At 40.6% G+C, this 16,819-nt stretch overlaps 4 protein-coding genes and 1 long non-coding RNA gene across 5 annotated transcripts in view; 3 read left to right on the top strand and 2 right to left on the bottom strand.

Moving 5' to 3' along the window:
• LOC137989503 (histone H2B, gonadal) overlaps positions 1-171 on the bottom strand; it is a 513-nt gene extending 342 nt beyond the window's left edge. Inside the window, exon 1 of the mRNA XM_068835313.1 lies at positions 1-171. This exon is cut by the window's left edge and continues 342 nt beyond it. Coding sequence (XP_068691414.1) covers positions 1-126 — 126 coding nt within the window. The 5' untranslated portion in view covers positions 127-171.
• Positions 1-986, top strand: part of LOC137992451 (histone H2A-like) — a 7,428-nt gene extending 6,442 nt beyond the window's left edge. Inside the window, exon 2 of the mRNA XM_068837798.1 lies at positions 422-986. Coding sequence (XP_068693899.1) covers positions 422-813 — 392 coding nt within the window. The 3' untranslated portion in view covers positions 814-986. The remainder of the gene's footprint in view (positions 1-421) is intronic.
• Positions 1-12,579, bottom strand: part of LOC137992455 (uncharacterized) — a 17,308-nt gene extending 4,729 nt beyond the window's left edge. The window contains exons 1-2 of the long non-coding RNA XR_011121690.1: positions 12,128-12,579; positions 8,819-8,891 (exon numbers count right to left, since the gene is read on the bottom strand). This is a non-coding gene — a long non-coding RNA (uncharacterized lncRNA). The remainder of the gene's footprint in view (positions 1-8,818; positions 8,892-12,127) is intronic.
• On the top strand, positions 4,026-4,796 carry LOC137992452 (histone H3). The gene has a single exon (XM_068837799.1). It carries the CDS (start codon positions 4,048-4,050, stop codon positions 4,456-4,458), a length of 411 nt encoding a protein of 136 aa, XP_068693900.1. The 5' UTR covers positions 4,026-4,047; the 3' UTR covers positions 4,459-4,796.
• Positions 5,896-7,964, top strand: LOC137992448 (histone H1-delta-like). The gene has a single exon (XM_068837794.1). It carries the CDS (start codon positions 5,933-5,935, stop codon positions 6,524-6,526), a length of 594 nt encoding a protein of 197 aa, XP_068693895.1. The 5' UTR covers positions 5,896-5,932; the 3' UTR covers positions 6,527-7,964.
• Positions 12,580-16,819: the final 4,240 nt, after the last annotated feature.

Below are 16,819 nucleotides of genomic sequence, written 5' to 3'. Positions count from 1 at the left end.
CAACACCTTGTAGATGTAGATTGCATAGCTTTCCTTTCTTGTCTTTCGCCTTTTCTTGTCACCAGTGGCGGCTTTAGCCTTACCAGCTTTCTTCTCGCCTTTCTTTCCTGCAACTTTCGGTGCCATTTTTCGCTCTGTAGGGTTCGACTTGAATCGAATGATAACGCTATGTGAATGACTTGCTATTTATAATAAAACAAAGGTAGGATCAATTAACATAAGGATCGAAATCGTCGATTTTTTATTGGTTCACAACTTCAGGTTGGCCAAAGGTCAACATAGTTCCGTTTTCAAACAAAAGCACATGTGATATGAAAAGTTGATTGGTGCGTTTCGATCCGACCGAAATATTGTCTTGCGTATAAATTTCCCAGTTGTTACCTTTCAACATTTACTTCGCTAATTGTTCGTAAACTTTAAGCTCACAGAAAAATGTCTGGTCGCGGTAAAGGAAAAGCAAAGGGCACCAAATCCAAGAGCCGCTCATCCCGAGCGGGACTTCAGTTCCCTGTCGGTCGTATCCATCGACTTCTCCGCAAAGGAAACTACGCTGAACGAGTTGGCGCCGGAGCTCCAGTGTACCTGGCCGCTGTGCTCGAATATCTCAGCGCTGAGATTCTCGAATTGGCGGGCAACGCTGCTCGCGACAACAAGAAAACCAGAATCATTCCCCGTCACCTTCAGCTCGCTGTCCGCAATGACGAGGAGTTGAATAAACTACTTGCTGGTGTCACTATCGCGCAGGGAGGTGTGCTGCCAAACATTCAAGCTGTCCTTCTGCCCAAGAAAACTGAGAAGAAGGCAAAGGCTTAAGGAAGCTCAGAAGAAAACAAAAAACGGCTCTTTTAGGAGCCACCAAATATTGATAAAGTCGTCACCAACACGTTCAAAACATGCATTACTAGTCTCAAATAAAATGTTAAGAGTATTTGGAGTAGATTTTGGCTCTTTCTCATACAGAAATAAAATAAAATTCAATTATTAAATGTGGCACAATTATATTCTGCGCCAAAAAAGTTCTTGACAGGGGAGACACGAGTTTCTACTTTTTGCCGTAACATTCGATGGCAAATTTCTCAGCTCATTTACATTTGAATTTGCGCGCCGAAAAAACGTTCAACGATATCGTCTAATTCTTCACGATTAATCGAATTTCATTGTTCATGGCTGTCAGTGCACAGCCAAGCAAAACAAGAGATTTTTGCATAAACTCAACCGCATACAATCGAGTAAACTGATCGCATCTGTTGGAAGTGAGTCCGAAATAAAGCCTGCTTCGCACTTTGTGCAATAAGCATGAGAAAAATAGTGTGAGAACGGCCGTAAAATAAGCAGATGCACAAGAAAAGGGCATTTTTCTTTTCTTGTGCTTTTGCTTATCTCACCCTTGTGCTTATTTCACAACTGGGACCGGCGTGAGTGAAAGTAAAGACAAGCTCGACGATTCGCACGCCATCTTGAGTCTTACTACATCTACGCTTGTATAAATCAAGTTTTCCTCGGTTTCTTTAACTGTGAGAACGTGGCTAAACTCATCCTTGTGCTTATCGCACAAGTGGGAACCGGGCTTAAGTGCCTATTCGGAGGAGTGCGTTACGGCTCCCTCCGAAGTAAAAGAAAAGAAAAAACAAAAGAAGCACTAGTAAACCAAAAGTCCCCAAACTGCCGGTGCAAGAGTAAGAGGAGTTTTGTGCAAATTTATCAAAAGGGAATAAGAGAAAAATATCTCCAAAATACCGATAAAGCCAACGAAGTAACTCCCGGACACAATCCTACCAACTATTTAAATTTAAAAGACGTATGATATTAACTGAGTATGAAATATAATTTCTCGTCTTTGGAGTGGATTTTCGTTCTTTGTCACACAAAAATAAAACATACTTGCACATTTATATTTTCTGTGCTGTAAAAGTTAATAACAAGAAACACGAATTTATTTGTAGTGACAACACGCTGCTGTCTTCGATTGCAAATTTCTCGGCTCGTTCACATTTGAATTTGCGCACCGAAAAAACGCGCGCGTATTACAAACATCATATATTCAAGCCGTACGACACTCAACTACAGCGTTTGATTGTTAACGATTATTGAACTCCATGTTAAAAATGAAAAGATTCTCGCAGATAAGATTAATATCCCTAAAAAAAACCAAAACGAAAACCGGAATATTTTATTTTGCTGTCGGCAGTTCGCGTCACGTATTTGCATATGGCATCGTGTCACGGGCACCCAACGTCAATTTTCGGAAAATATCTTGTTCGGAAGACGATTTGAGATCCAGAATTTTTAGAACATTTGTTGTAAAGGCCTGGCTTGCCTGCCTGTCCAAGGATTTTCGAATATCTAAAACATGGTATAATTGTCCATTTTTAACGGATTCTTACCCTAAAAAGATCACCTACAATTGTAGAATTGAAGTTTTGATCTCTATATAAATTTTCGCATCACTAGACTTTCAGCTAGAGAATCCGAACAGATGAAAAATTTTTGGAGGATAAACATATGACTATATCTACCGTTTAAATACTAAAATACGTTTAACAATACTATGTTTAAGTGGTTTTGAACTATATTCTCGTTGAGTACCCCTGTCGTGTTTAGCCCAACACTCGTAACGGAAAAATAGGACTCTCATTAGGATAGTCCACATTACGCTAAAAAGTTTCACTGTTGTGCTAATTCTTTATGCTCCAAAATAGTGACTACTATGCTAAAGAAATTTCCCCCGTATTACTCATTTTTTACCTAAAATAACATACAATCGCTTGATATGCTTATGTGGATGATTATATCGACAACATAAAGTATAAATATTCCTTTTATGTGATCATCTTTTGTTATACTGAAGCATGATGGAGGATTCAATATAGTGCTCGGTTGCCTTGAAAGGCATTTTGAAGCAACGTAGTTAACTATGGTAGCAATGAGAAGAGCCTCTCTGAGGCTGCAGATGACGGTTGGACAAGCAAGATTTTCTTGCACTCTTTTGCCCAATTTGGAATTTTTCTTACTATTATGCTGGCGTAATGCTCCACGATCATTCTTCACTATTATGCTCAAATATGCCGGCATAATGTGGGCAACCCTAACTGTCATCAAGTTTAGCCGCAAAGTCACCGCTAAATATAGGAGTTCAAAGTATATTGAGAAAAACTTTAGCCGTTTAATTAGTGCTAAGTTACCCGGGTAAGTTAATCTTTAAGAGTTTTGCGTAGGATATTTAACCGTGAAATAAAGGCTAAATATTAGCCTTCGTTGCAAAATTCGCTTGACCCTTAAACGAAGATATAACATCTTCCGCACAAGGTATGTTCAAAATGGGGCAACGGTTTTCCATGGCGCTTATACCGTTCTATTGAAGGAACATTTTGTATCGTTTTGTTTTAATATGCCTGTCATTGCACGACCAAGCGAAACAAGTGGTTCGAGAATTTTACAGAACCGCGCACCAAAAAATGCTGATCACACCTGTTGAAAATTAGACCGGTAAGGAATAAGTATCGATAAGTCATTAAAAATGACGGGAAACACACGAAATAGATGTCTTCTTTGAGGTAGATATAAATAGTAATTTAAACCGCCGTCGTAACAAAGAGGGGCTTAAATAATGCAAACCAAGAGAAAAGATACACTAAAAACCCAGTAATTATTGGTCATGACTTTTGTGAGATTTCGTGGCTCCTAAAGGAGCCGTTGGTTTCTCAATGTGGCTTCAGTGTCATCTAACCGCCAAATCCGTACAGTGTGCGTCCCTGGCGTTTGAGAGCGTACACAACATCCATGGCTGTGACAGTCTTGCGCTTGGCGTGCTCCGTGTACGTTACTGCATCACGGATGACATTCTCAAGGAAAACCTTCAGAACACCTCGCGTTTCTTCGTAGATCAAAGTGTTAGCTTGGAGTTAACACCGGATCGAAAATTTTCTATGATTTGGGCTCAACCAATCAAATTACTTATTTTAAAACCAATCAGAATCAAGCGCGCCACATATAAAATCAAAGTTACAATTTCTTACTTTATCCCTCAACGTTTTCGTTCAAGGAAAGATGGCTCGTACCAAGCAAACTGCACGTAAATCCACTGGTGGAAAAGCTCCACGCAAACAACTCGCCACCAAAGCGGCTCGCAAGAGCGCCCCCGCAACTGGAGGAGTCAAAAAACCTCATCGTTACAGGCCTGGAACAGTCGCTCTTCGTGAGATCCGTCGCTACCAGAAATCCACCGAGCTGTTAATCCGCAAGCTGCCATTCCAGCGTCTTGTGCGTGAAATCGCTCAGGATTTCAAGACCGATCTACGTTTCCAGAGCTCTGCTGTCATGGCTCTTCAAGAGGCCAGCGAAGCTTACCTTGTGGGTCTCTTTGAAGACACCAACTTGTGCGCCATCCACGCCAAGCGCGTCACCATCATGCCCAAGGATATTCAGCTGGCCCGTAGAATCCGTGGAGAGAGAGCATAACTTACTTCCACCGTCCACAATAAAAACGGCTCTTTTAGGAGCCACCAAATCAATAAAAGCAATAACCAACATTCTTAACGAAACAAGAAATTCAAATGAAACCTATCTATATGTCATATGTCTGTATCCCACTAACTGTCGGCTAAGTATCATTGCCCTTTGATGCTCCGGTAAATTCGAACGCACAAATTGTACGCAATACAGAAGCAAAATGTCAGGCTGCTGTCTTGCCTAACTCAACTCAATTTCATCCGATATTTGCACGACTATTGCACCTCAGAGCCCAAATTTCAAAATAATATCAACTTGCAAAGTAATCTAAAATAAACTAAAATAATTGAGTAAGGCCTGAAACCAGAGTTTCGAAATAGAATGTGGCCAACGGACTACAAGCCACTAGAACTGATTTTCAGCAAGACCCAGATGCACGCGGAAATACATGTTTCACAATATTACTTCCTTCATTACATGCTACAGTATATTCTGTAATAAGTGCACAATATGATCTAAATCATAAAAAGTCGAATTTTCAAATTTCCTTATATTAATGACCGTGAATCAAACCCGTTAAATAATATGCACGCAGAAAGGACGACAATTTGGCGCAAAAAATATGTAAACTAAAACAGGGTTCAAAAACCTAAAACTCTTATACTCTTACAATGTTTATGCCTTATCAATTTGATTTGTACATTCTGGCACTAAAAGTTAAAGGGAAATGTATGGCCGTTCGCTTAAGTGCATTTTGAAAGTGAACTAAAATTGCGTAACGACGAGCATAAATGGATTCTTTATGAGGCTCCGTTGCAACTGTGTTATCACTGCTCTGTTCGTCCAAAAAAACGAAAGCGGGGACACACACACAAAAGATATATGCAAGAAGGGTAGCCATGACGACTTTAAGATAAAAAAACTAGACATTTGTAGATACTTAAATCTTCGAACAGATGACTCCACCGTTCACCACTTTGATCAATGGCGACCTACAAGGCTTGTCTTTCTTGTGTCATTTTCAGCAGAAAAAGCACATTTAAAATGAGGTTGACTGTACTATTTTATTACACCTACGCGTTGAGTAGAAGTTATTCTTTCAAGTTTAAGTCTATAAAATACAGTAACACGAATTGCAAAGAAATAAATTCACCCCAAAGAGAAAAAGGTCTTCATAAACTACCAACTCTAGAACAACAGAAGCTAAAAATCTCACTCTTCTCTTCAACAAGTTCTCAAGCGCTGTGAATAAACATTTGGCCAAAGGGATAAATGTTAGAGTTAAGCCGTTTTACTTGTCAGAACTAAAGTTTTAATGGCGCTTTTCTATACAGAAAGCCGAGGGAATAAACACAACTTTGGCACACGCCATGTTAACGCATTGTTTCCACGACGGTCCGCATATGGTGTATTTACTACGCGCGCGCTTGAAGGAGAGCATTCGAGTGTTCGATTTGTTCGTAAATCTGCCAGAAATTTCGAGATGTCTGATCCAGCACCAGCACCAAAGTCCCCCAAAAAGAAGGCGCCTACAAAGCCCAAAAAACCTGCTGATCATCCACCATACTTGGATATGATCAAGGCTGCCATTTCAGCTCTGAAAGAGCGAGGTGGTTCTTCGCGCCAAGCCATCGAGAAATACATCAAGAGCAACTACAAGGTTGGAGAAGTCGGCTCACACCTTAAGATGGCTTTGAAGAGAGGTGCTGCTAGCGGGAAGCTTCTGCACACAAAAGGTGTTGGCGCTTCGGGCTCCTTCAAGTTGCCCAAGGTAGAGAAGAAGGAGAAGAAACCAAAGAAGCCAGCTGCAAAGAAACCAGTCGCCAAAGCCAAGAAGCCTGCCGCAAAGAAGCCCGTCGCGAAGAAAGCAAAGAAATCTCCGAAAAAACCCGCCGCTAAAAAGCCTGCAGCGAAGAAAGCCGCAGCCAAAAAGCCAGCAGCCAAGAAAGCCGCAGCCAAGAAGCCAGCAGCCAAGAAAGCCGCAGCCAAGAAGCCTGCTGCAAAGAAAGCGCCCAAAAAACCAGTGAAGAAACCCGCGGCTAAGAAGCCTGCCGCTAAAAAGTCATCTAAGAAGTGAAGAACTTTGCTGTTCACTTCAACTACATAAAAAGGCTCTTTTAGGAGCCACCAAATACATGAAAGCAATGACCAACAGATTAACTTGCTCGTTAACTGAAATAATTCAAGTTATTTATGTACTTCGTCCGGTAACACTAAGTCTGAATGATTTATCGGCCACTTATTCCAAGGGGATATGGCTCTTCGCAAACTTCGCAACGTACACAACCTAGAAACACTACCTTTTGGATGGGGATTGATTTTCTCGACAAAAAGGTTTCATGTAAATTTATAACATGGGTTAATCTTTCGCCACCACCTCTCCTTCTTTCTCTATCAAAGAGCAACTTCCGTACCCAATCAACGCGTGCGTAGCCTACATTTAACACCATAACAGGAGTTTAGAGACCACACAGAAAATTGGTGCAATGCCAGAGTGCTTTTTTTCTGTACCAATGGAATTTTTTTCAGAGTAAGAAAAGCAGCTATAATTTTCCAAAAATCGAAAGCGCCCAATATCCAAGTGAGTTGTTAAACTGTTCCGTTTTTAATTGGACAACAGAGTCAAAAATATCCCAACAATTTTGTCCAGGACTGTAGATCATAAAAAAGTGGAGAAGGCACAACTACTGTATACTTAGGCAGGTACAAGGTCACAAGTCACTGTCTCATCAACACTGCAACCACCTTGAATGCAAAAGCTAGTACCTTAGGACTAAACATAGCCACAATGCTAACATTTTTAGAAACACACTGAGCTGAAAAAATGGAGCTGGACCTACTTAAAAAGAATAGTTACTTTCCAGAAGAAAGCAATTAGAATTGTTGCTAAAGTTCCCTTTGATTCCCATACAGATCCTATTTTTCGAGATCTCGAAGTTTTAAAATTTAGTAATATTGTTTTGTTTCATTTAGGCAAGTTTATGTTTTTCTTCTCTAAAGGTTTACTTCCGAATTCATTTAATGACATGTTTACACTGGCTAATTACATTCATCCTTATAACACTAGAAACTCATCTAATTCCAATTTTTATATTCCATTAGTTCGAACTAATATACGAAAATTTTCAATCCGCTTTCAAGGCCCTAAATTTTTCAATTCTCTTGACAGTCAAATTAAGTCATCTGGATCTACCGCTCAGTTTTGCAAAAACCTTAAACCTTAAAAGATTTCTTCTTTATCGTTAGTAGCATCAAATTCTTTGAAGTATTTACGCTTTTGTATTTTTGTGGATAAATGTGTGTGTGCACTCTTTCGTCTTTTTAATAATATATTGTATTACGTCCCAGTGCTATCTTAAACTTAATTTCTTAGTCTCATTTGAGGAAGCCCATAGCTCCATAAGCTCTTATAGTTTCTTTATGGGCTTCCTCGCGTTTTTTAAAATTTTTTGTATTTTGTTTATTAAATTGGATACATTATATGTAATAAAAATAAAAACCTTGAAACCTTGAAACCTTGAAACATGTAGTACTGAAGATTATGGACAATGTAAAGACTCACTTAGTGGTCAAGAATAAAACAAGGATTTCTTGGAAAAGATGTGCTAAAATGTCCATCTAAGGCAAGCCATAGAATGCAGTATTTGATTGGCTGGACATCAAAAAATCCAATCTTTATTTAAAGAGGGAAATGTTATAACCTGTTAACAGTTTTCTAAATTACGGCCCTCTCCGAGCATTAACCCTCCCAACCATGATACACCACAGAAGACAGAACCACAAAACCAGGAACTACATGCCTTACAAATAAAGGGCCCTGCAAATAAAGGGAGGTGGGAAAAACTGCAAGTGTTGATCAGTGCAAGCAAAAACGAACAGTTGGCGCAATCAGTGACACACAGTTTTAAGGTTTATTGCATGATTAAATGGCTTATCTACCTAAAATTAAAGGAGAACAGGGTCAGTGTAACAAAAATTTGTTATATAGCTGAGTTTTTTCCTTAGCAGCGCGTGCTCTCATTGGTTACTTTGAGGTCACATGACATCTAACAATAAAGCTGTTTCCCGCCAAAAGACTGAGCAGGAAACAGTGTAAAATCTATGACATCAGAGGGCAACAGTGCACTGTTACCCGTGAATGCTGACCGACAACGGCAGTTGCTGTTGCCATTGCATGTTTTTCTTTTTGTGCTATATAACAAATCACTTAATGACTGGTCCCAAGGGAAACAATTTATTTTGTTTCCCTTGAATCTCAATGTTTCCCTCGGCTGCACCTAGAGAAAACATTGAGATTCTCAGGAAACAAAAATGAACTGTTTCCCTCGGGACCAGACAGTAAGTGTTTATCATTAAACAATAATGTTACCTGGTTTGGAAGAACCTAAATTCAGACACACAACCCAGAGTATGTTCCTTAGGATCATATTCTTTAAGCTCTGCTGGAAAAAGAAAAAACTCAAGTTAAATTCTCTGGGAACAAAAAGTCGTTTACACATAATGTTAGATTGTGGATTACAATGTGGATTTTGTAACAATACAAAATAAATTTCTTTTAGCGGTTTTCTTGGGTGGAACCATTGGGGGGATTGCTTGGCCAATTTTATGACAGAACTGAATGGGCATAAAACCAGCTTCATGATGATCTTACTAAACTACATTGTGTACGTTACAGGTTGAATTAAATTCAAGTTAATTATAATTTCAACCAAGGTTGATTTTGTCAGCCTAGGTCAATTTTTTTCAACCTAGGTTATTATGAACTGTCTAAAAAGGGTTTTCCCTTTTTTAAGGGATGTAACAAAAAATGGGGCCTAGATTTTTAGGAAAGATAAAAAAATAATAATAATAAACACCCTCCTCCATCCTTCCTTTGCCGTCCGTTCTTCTTCCACTTACTATCTCTCCCTTTCCTTCCCCTCTTCCTTACCACCAACGGACTGTGCCACTTACCTTGAGCTTCCACAACATTACATGCCACTCCAAGGATTCAAACCCTTGCACCAATGGACATCTGAGATTAGTTCTCCGCTGTATTAACTGCTGAGCCATTGAATCAGCAAGTGAAATTGGCTAGACATTTTTCTACCAATGAGTTTAAGCTATTTCCAAGCCTTCACAACAACCACCGGGAGGGGCGGTGGCCTCATGGTTAATGCGTTCGACTCCGGATCGAGTGGTCCGGGTTCGGGGCCTGGCCGGGGACATTGTGTTGTGTTCTTGGGCAAGACACTTTACTCTCACAGTGCCTCTCTTCACCCAGGTGTATAAATGGGTACCGGCGTAATGCTGGGGGTAACCCTGCGATGGACTAGCATCCCATCCAGGGGGAATAAGTATAAATACTCCTAGTCGCTTCATGCTACGGAAACCGCAGATAAGCGCCGGCCTGATGGGCCATCTGGCTCGTAAGCAGTGACTTTACCTTTACCTTTACAACAACCACCAGTTCTTTAAAACCACCAGTTCTTTAAAATTTTCACCTTATCCACACAGTTGTATGGCTGTCAATGGAACTTTATGAAGAAGTTAAAAAGTGGCTAAATTTATCTGAAGAAGAATGAAAATGCTCTGGGTCTCCAGTGCAACAAAAGCAAAAATTGTTTGCAAGAGGTGGGCTCTTGATTCTGAAGGACAAATCGGCAAAGATTGTACAAAGTCTATTTACGTCACTATGCAAAATATACCAGGAACAAGGCATCATTTCTAGTCTTGATAACAAACCGATTTTCACCACAAACACAACGTTCGCACTGTGAAAAAACGGATGGTGGCACAGGCAAATAGAACAAAAGATAACCTTAATTTGCAGTTTAATCAAATAAAAGAACTCATCAACAAACCACTGGTGTTATCATCTTGGAAAAACTGAAAAAAACATAACCATTCACAGAACAATAATTGCCAAAATGCAGTATGAAGAGGTTTTCAGAATCTCTCACAGGAAAGAAATCAAAAACCCACAAATGAGTTGACTTTTTAAGTCACAGCTACATCAAATACAGAGCAGCCTAATGGTCAATAATTTGAAAAAGTGGATGAGCCAGACATTAAAAAGGAGAGCAGTGTCTGACACTTGCAAACTGCAGACAGCAGACTGCAGACTAACCCTAAATCACAGTTATTGAAAGCTAACTGCTCTAAAATAGGTGCTAAGACTTAAATACTGTTTATCAGCACTATTTGGAATGGGTGCTTAGACTTTATTAAGGGAAGAAGGCAAAGAAGTTCAAACTCAGTTTAGCATTATGTGCTGCTGAAAATTAATAAAATGGAAAAGGAAATGCCCCTTCATCAAAATGTGCTACTTGCTCAAATTGTAGAACTTGAAGGGGACTGTGCCAAAGTAATCACAAAGTTTGGATTTATCACTACAAACAGACTCAGCAAAATACAAATAAAAAACAAGTATTTGGGGTTTTATAAAATACTCATGAAAAATTTAAGTGACCCTAAGTTCATCCCACTCACCTCTATAGCCAATTTACTTACAAATATATTACGCATACTTGCTAATAATAACAATGGGTTTTTGTTGATGTTTCCTACTTCCAATTTCAACCTTGGCTATTAATAAACATGAAATTAAAATGAACCTGAATTTAAATTTAACTGTGACATGTACGTGCAGGATTTTCAATCCGAATTTTAGTAGGCCGCAAAACCTGAGGAGTCAAAGGTGGTGGAAATACCTGTTTGTGGTACAGTGCAATTATAAGGCAGCTAAAGCCCATGGATTTATGACAGGCGGACGGCAACCAGAAGAGAACATCTTGCATGCCACGACAGTGGTGTCTCCCAGATTTTTATACTAATCATACATAGATTAGGAGAAAAGGTACCTGGTAATGTAAATGTGGTTGTGTGAAGACAAGTTAAAAGGGAAAACAGCTCACTTCCAGTTGCCACCGGCGTCTTAGAAACGCAGGTGCTTAAGCTCCCTAATGCGCCGATCAAATCTAAACTTCAACCCCCCCCCCCCCCCCCCCTTCCTTCCCCAATCTCTGGCAAACCCCGGGCATTTGACTATCTTCTGTGCCCGGGGAGTGGGGAATTTGACCTTTCCCTGCGTGGGGTGGGGAAAATTGAACCGGAAGTGTCAGGTTTCAAATGCTTTTTTTTAGGGGGCTGAAAGTCACTAACAGAGCTGTATATAGCTCTATAAATACATGTTTGGACGAGATGGAACAGTTTAAAGGGAGAGATGTAGGTCTTTATTAAAGACGGCAGGAACTGACGACGATTGTTCTTTAGTAGGGTGTGACAGACAAATCCGACAATTGGGTAGGGGATTTGAACACCATTTTGGCCGAGGGGGCGGGAATTTGAACGATTCAATCTTCAAATGTTCAAATGCCCGGGCTTTGTCCAAGGGGGGCGGATGTTGAAGTTTCGAGTTGATCAGTGCATAATATTAGGGTCATAACGAGGTATATTTTTTGTAACTTATCCCATATTTTAACCCAAAATTTTGATCCCTGATCCCAAAAATGATGAGAACTTTTGATCCCTGATCCCTGATTCCATGAAAAATACTGCTGATCCCGATCCCACGCGTTGTGATTCCAGATCGCAGGTCTTTGATCCCTGATCCCGGCCCTTTTCAGGCCTTTGACCTCGTCAAGACCCTGCAATATTACAATGGCTGGGTGTTTACGGTATTTTGCGGTCCATTTACCTGGCTAACTCCTTTGAGAGACTCCTTTGCTATCCTGCCGCATGAATATGCTTGAGGCTGCCGGTCAGTGTGGTTTTCTTTGCCCGTGCGATACAAACTCACAATTCCTTTTATGATACAACTGCTTCGTCAGCTAAAAACATGCTGCGAGCAAAAGGCAAACTGAAAGCTGAACCGATTCGAGACAATCTGGACAATTATTAAAAGGTCTTGTCTGGTCTTATCTCCCCATCAATTTTCTTTGGAACCCGCAAGTCCTTACGTAAATATTGCGCCCAATATGAAAACTGATCCATTTCGGAGTCTTTTCTCAGGTAACAGTTACCCGTGATGCATTTTGGCAAATTTTAACGATTCGCACTAATTAACGTTTCTTTCTTCCGGTCCTCTGCTTTGTCTTGATTAAAATAGAAGGCCAAAACTAGAGATAGCTTCAAAGATGAACAACCCTTCCCCAGGGGGAGGGGGGGGGGGGTCCTTGTTTCATTGTTCTCTTTAAATAATTGCTTGTGTTCCCTTGTTGAACTTGTTCTGTTCTGTCATATGGGGAGAGGTCAATTAAAGGGAAGACCTTCGACAACAATGACCAGCAGTTTTCATTAAAACAATGGTTTGCTAGGGGTGCTCAGTCTCGCGGGCTCAGAAAACCTTGATTGTGGTCATTGTTATTTAAGGTTTTTCCAATTAAAGGCCCACCTACAACCGACAGGCATTACGAGCCGTGGAACAATTTTTCTTTATGAAAATACAGCCAAAGCTGAAATTCATCCAATCAGATTGCTACGACAAGCAATGCAAATTTCCACAACAAAAACAAACAAACGAACGAAAAGCCTGTCGGTTGAAGGTGGGCCTTTAAAGAGGAAGTGTCACGCTATTTTAGTCAACCTTCAAAACACTAAAAGACGTCTTTGCGTCATTGAAGACCAAAAAATAATGCTGTAGGTTTGTTGCTAATAACCACTGAAGTGCACTGAAGCTATTCTTTATCAGTGGCGGATCCAGGGGAGGTGCCCAGGGACCCGCCCCTCCCCTCTTATTTTTGGACCAAAAGGAAAGGAAAGGAAAGGAACTTTATTTAAGTGTCTAATCTTCTAGCGCCGTAGAACACTAATCAGGGACACTGTAAATTGAAATTAACAAGTTAACGCAAATCAAATCAAATTTTTGGTTTTTGAGGAGAGGGGAAACCGGAGTACCCGGAGAAAACCTCTCGGTGCAAAGCAGAGAACCAACAAACTCAACCCACATATGACGCCGAGTCTGGGAATGGAACCCGGGCCACATTGGTGGGAGGCGAGTGCTCTCACCACTGCGCCATCCCTGCACCCCAAACCAAAGCCACCAAAACACCATAAAACACCGAAACCGACTGTGAAAGGAGAAAAACATAATGTTTGAAAGCAGGCCCCCACCTTACACCCAGGTCTGGATCCGCCACGGTTTGTTGTTTGCACCCAAGGATGGAAAGGATGGAAATGGATTGAAACTTGAAAGAACCGGCCAGCTTTTTCAAGTAAGGAGACGATGTCTTCAGAAAGTCATTAAAATAACAGTTAAAATACAAATAACAAATGTGCCATAAATACATTTCATATCTTCTCAGTGGGTTGTCAGGAATGTTGTACGTGTGTCTGACCTAAAGCACTCATTTAGATCTTTACCCAGTTTTGACCTAAAAAACAGCAATTTTTTGCACAAACAGAGTATTTGGCCTTTCCCCCCCAATTTTACGAGAACTCATTGCGATTACGTGTTTATAACAAAAGGGCAAAATTTTCTTGTCACTGTCGAGGCACAACGAAAACCAGTTGGGCAAACGGGTTAAAAAAGCACTTGTTCGATTTCGCTCGCATTTTAGAGCGAAACAAACAAACTGACAAATCAACTTTTTCTTTATGTCCAAAAGAGAACAGATAATTGTTATTTAATTCCAGTTGACAATAAAAATTCGACTTTCATTCCTGAACAAAGGAAGAACCGATTAAACCACCTTTTAAAAATACGCATCCACTTTAAATAAAGCATCCGTAAAGTAAGTAAGTAGGAGTAAAGTGAATAAGTAAGTAAGTAAGTGTGAGCTATTACTGGTATTCTGTTTTGTCGTGGTCGTTTTCTTCCGCTCTCCTTTCGTTTCTGTTCTACACATACGTCCTCCAGGAATCATGTAACCTTATCAGAGCTTCTAAAATGTGCCAAAAATTGCAATACAGAGAAAAAAGCAGCTCTAAGCAAATTAAAAATAAACACACAGTATTAAGTTTATATCCTTCCGATGCTTTACTTGAATAACTGCGTAGCCACCGGTGTAGACAACAGATATCAATGTCAAACTGGATTGAAAGCAGCGAAAAATGCAGAAATCTAAAGAAAATATCTTTTAAACCGTTTTCCACCTGAACACGAAAAGCGTTGACTGTGTAAGAACTATAGTTGACGTAGTATGGCCGTGTAGCCGCGCCGAGCCACAGAAAGCGCGCGAAAAATGAAGCCTCGCTTATGTTTAGGTGAGCTAAGCGGTCAACTTGAAAAAACAGCTGACCTTGGTGAGCTCTAAGCTTGAGCCCGCGATATGGTCACGTGATACTGGTCAGCGGATACCTTGTTTTGACAGGCTTTAATTGATCAAAACATGGATGTCCAATATCAAAGGTGTATGCTGTAAACTAGCATGATACTGGTCACATTGGCATACATGGCCGTACGTACGTACGTACGTACGTATGTACGGACGGTCGATGATGTCATGGCTATAAAACCAAGATTTCTCGCATCGATGGGTTACCATATTTTCTAAACAATGGTGCTCCGTGCGCGTCCGCCATCGGCGCGGGGGAGCTCCGCTAAAACGACGAACGGAGAGTAGCCAAACACAACATCCCTAGTGTTTTCTGTGCCCTACGAGTCATTTCAGGCGAATTACTGCAGGGTCTTCGTTTTCCGCAAAATTAGGCCGTTATGTGGAAAACGAGGACCTAAAACGAAGAACCTGCAGTATTTTGCCTGAAATGACTCGTAGGGCACAGAAAACACTAGGGATGTTGTGTTTGGCTACTCTCCGTTTGTCATTTTATATTTTTGTGGGGGTCTTCGTCCAGATTGTTACAAGGAACGCCTTCATCTATAACCAGCAGTTCAAATATGTACATTTAATTCGAACTTAGACAACACCTGGACACCGGGGAAAAAAACCGAGTGTTTCATTGTTGAAGTCGTACCTACGACCTCCCTGGTTTCCAGTTCGTAAATCGGACTTCACTGAACCATTGCAGTCTCGAGCACCCAAGGCCAATCAACTTGATTAATTCATCGGGGTCTTGGTTTACTTATCCATTCTACTAGGATTTTAAGTTTTCGAATGTTGTGCATCGTAGGTGTATAGTGAAGAAGATGAGTATTGTTTGCCCCACTTAACTGAATGTATTTTTCTTCGATGGGGACTCAGGGATTCCCGCAAAGAGTGCTTCAGTTGCAGGAGTCGAACCTACGACCTTCTGAAGGCTCACCACTGAGCTATAGGAGACTGATAAAAGCTTGACCATCAAACTATCCTCGTCTGATTAATAAATTTGTCCAACTGTTGGTAGATCATTTCACATACATCGCAGGGGGTCATGGGTTTGAATCCCGTTGGAGCCACATGAATTTTTCAGTTGTCAATAAAAGACAATTTGCTTAAGTTGTCCAGATAAGTTTCCCTGCTACAAGAGTTCTCTTTTCTTGTGTGTTCGCTGGGCTGACGAACACGGGAAAAAAAGACCTCTGCCATGGGTCGAAACTCACTGTGTTGAGAATGCGCGGCGGTTACTCAGGAACTGAATCGTCACGTGATACTTCATCTTACGTGGGCTAACTTAATAACAGCGGAATTGCTGTGAAGGAATGCGCGAGACACAGCGGTTTGAACAGTGCCGTCCAACGTTGTGGACAGCGGTTGGATCAAAGCGAGTTTCGACGAATGGCAGAGGCCTCTTTTTCCGTACAACGCAAAAAGAAAAGAGAGACGTCAGCTAGCAGGAAACAGATCAGTGCGAGGATCATTTCTCTCTTTCCTCTAGAACCACCATTTCAAATGTAAACATTTCTTTAAAAAGCTAATTAATAATTCATGAGCGTATCAAAACATCGATAAAACGTCACGTGTATGAGCTTTATTTAAGAAATAGAAAACATGTACCGTGTTTCTATCGAGTTATAATAGAAACACGAGTGAAAGTTTGGGAGAACGAGAAATTCTGTGGGAACACGAGCCGCAGGCGAGTGTTTCCACAGCTTTTTCGAGTTCTCCCAAACTTTCACTCGATAGACTCGATAGAAACACGGAGTACATGTTTTCTATTTCTTTTAGAAAACAACGCGACGAGAGAAAAGAAAACAACTTGTGAACTCTAATTATCAAAATGTAAATTCTCTTTTCTCGCGCCATCACTACGTCAACAGCTCGTGCTAGTTTTGTGTCTCCATCGAGTTATAGAAACACGATTTTTAACCAATCAGCGCGCGTATTTTCTTAGGACTGTTTTCTAAATCCTGATAAAACACTCCTCGTTAGTATTCTTTATGTAAAGAATACTAATAAGGCATAGCTTGTTTTTCTTGTATGCTAATACTACCTCCCACAATTTGAACCATTGTTTTGAGTCCAGAGGGACACGCTCTTTGGGGGATGTTCTTTAAGCCGTTCGAAAAACT

The sequence above is a fragment of the Montipora foliosa genome, chromosome 2 (genome assembly GCF_036669935.1).
Source record: "Montipora foliosa isolate CH-2021 chromosome 2, ASM3666993v2, whole genome shotgun sequence".
NCBI classification, from domain to species: Eukaryota; Metazoa; Cnidaria; class Anthozoa; order Scleractinia; family Acroporidae; genus Montipora; species Montipora foliosa.
Note: the sequence above shows the minus strand (reverse complement) of the source record. Positions and strands in the feature narration are given on the sequence as shown.

Coding starts and splice junctions, on each gene's coding strand:
- LOC137992452 (XM_068837799.1), top strand. CDS start 4,048: ATGGCTCGTACCAAGCAAACTGCACGTAAATCCACTGGTGGAAAAGCT.
- LOC137992448 (XM_068837794.1), top strand. CDS start 5,933: ATGTCTGATCCAGCACCAGCACCAAAGTCCCCCAAAAAGAAGGCGCCT.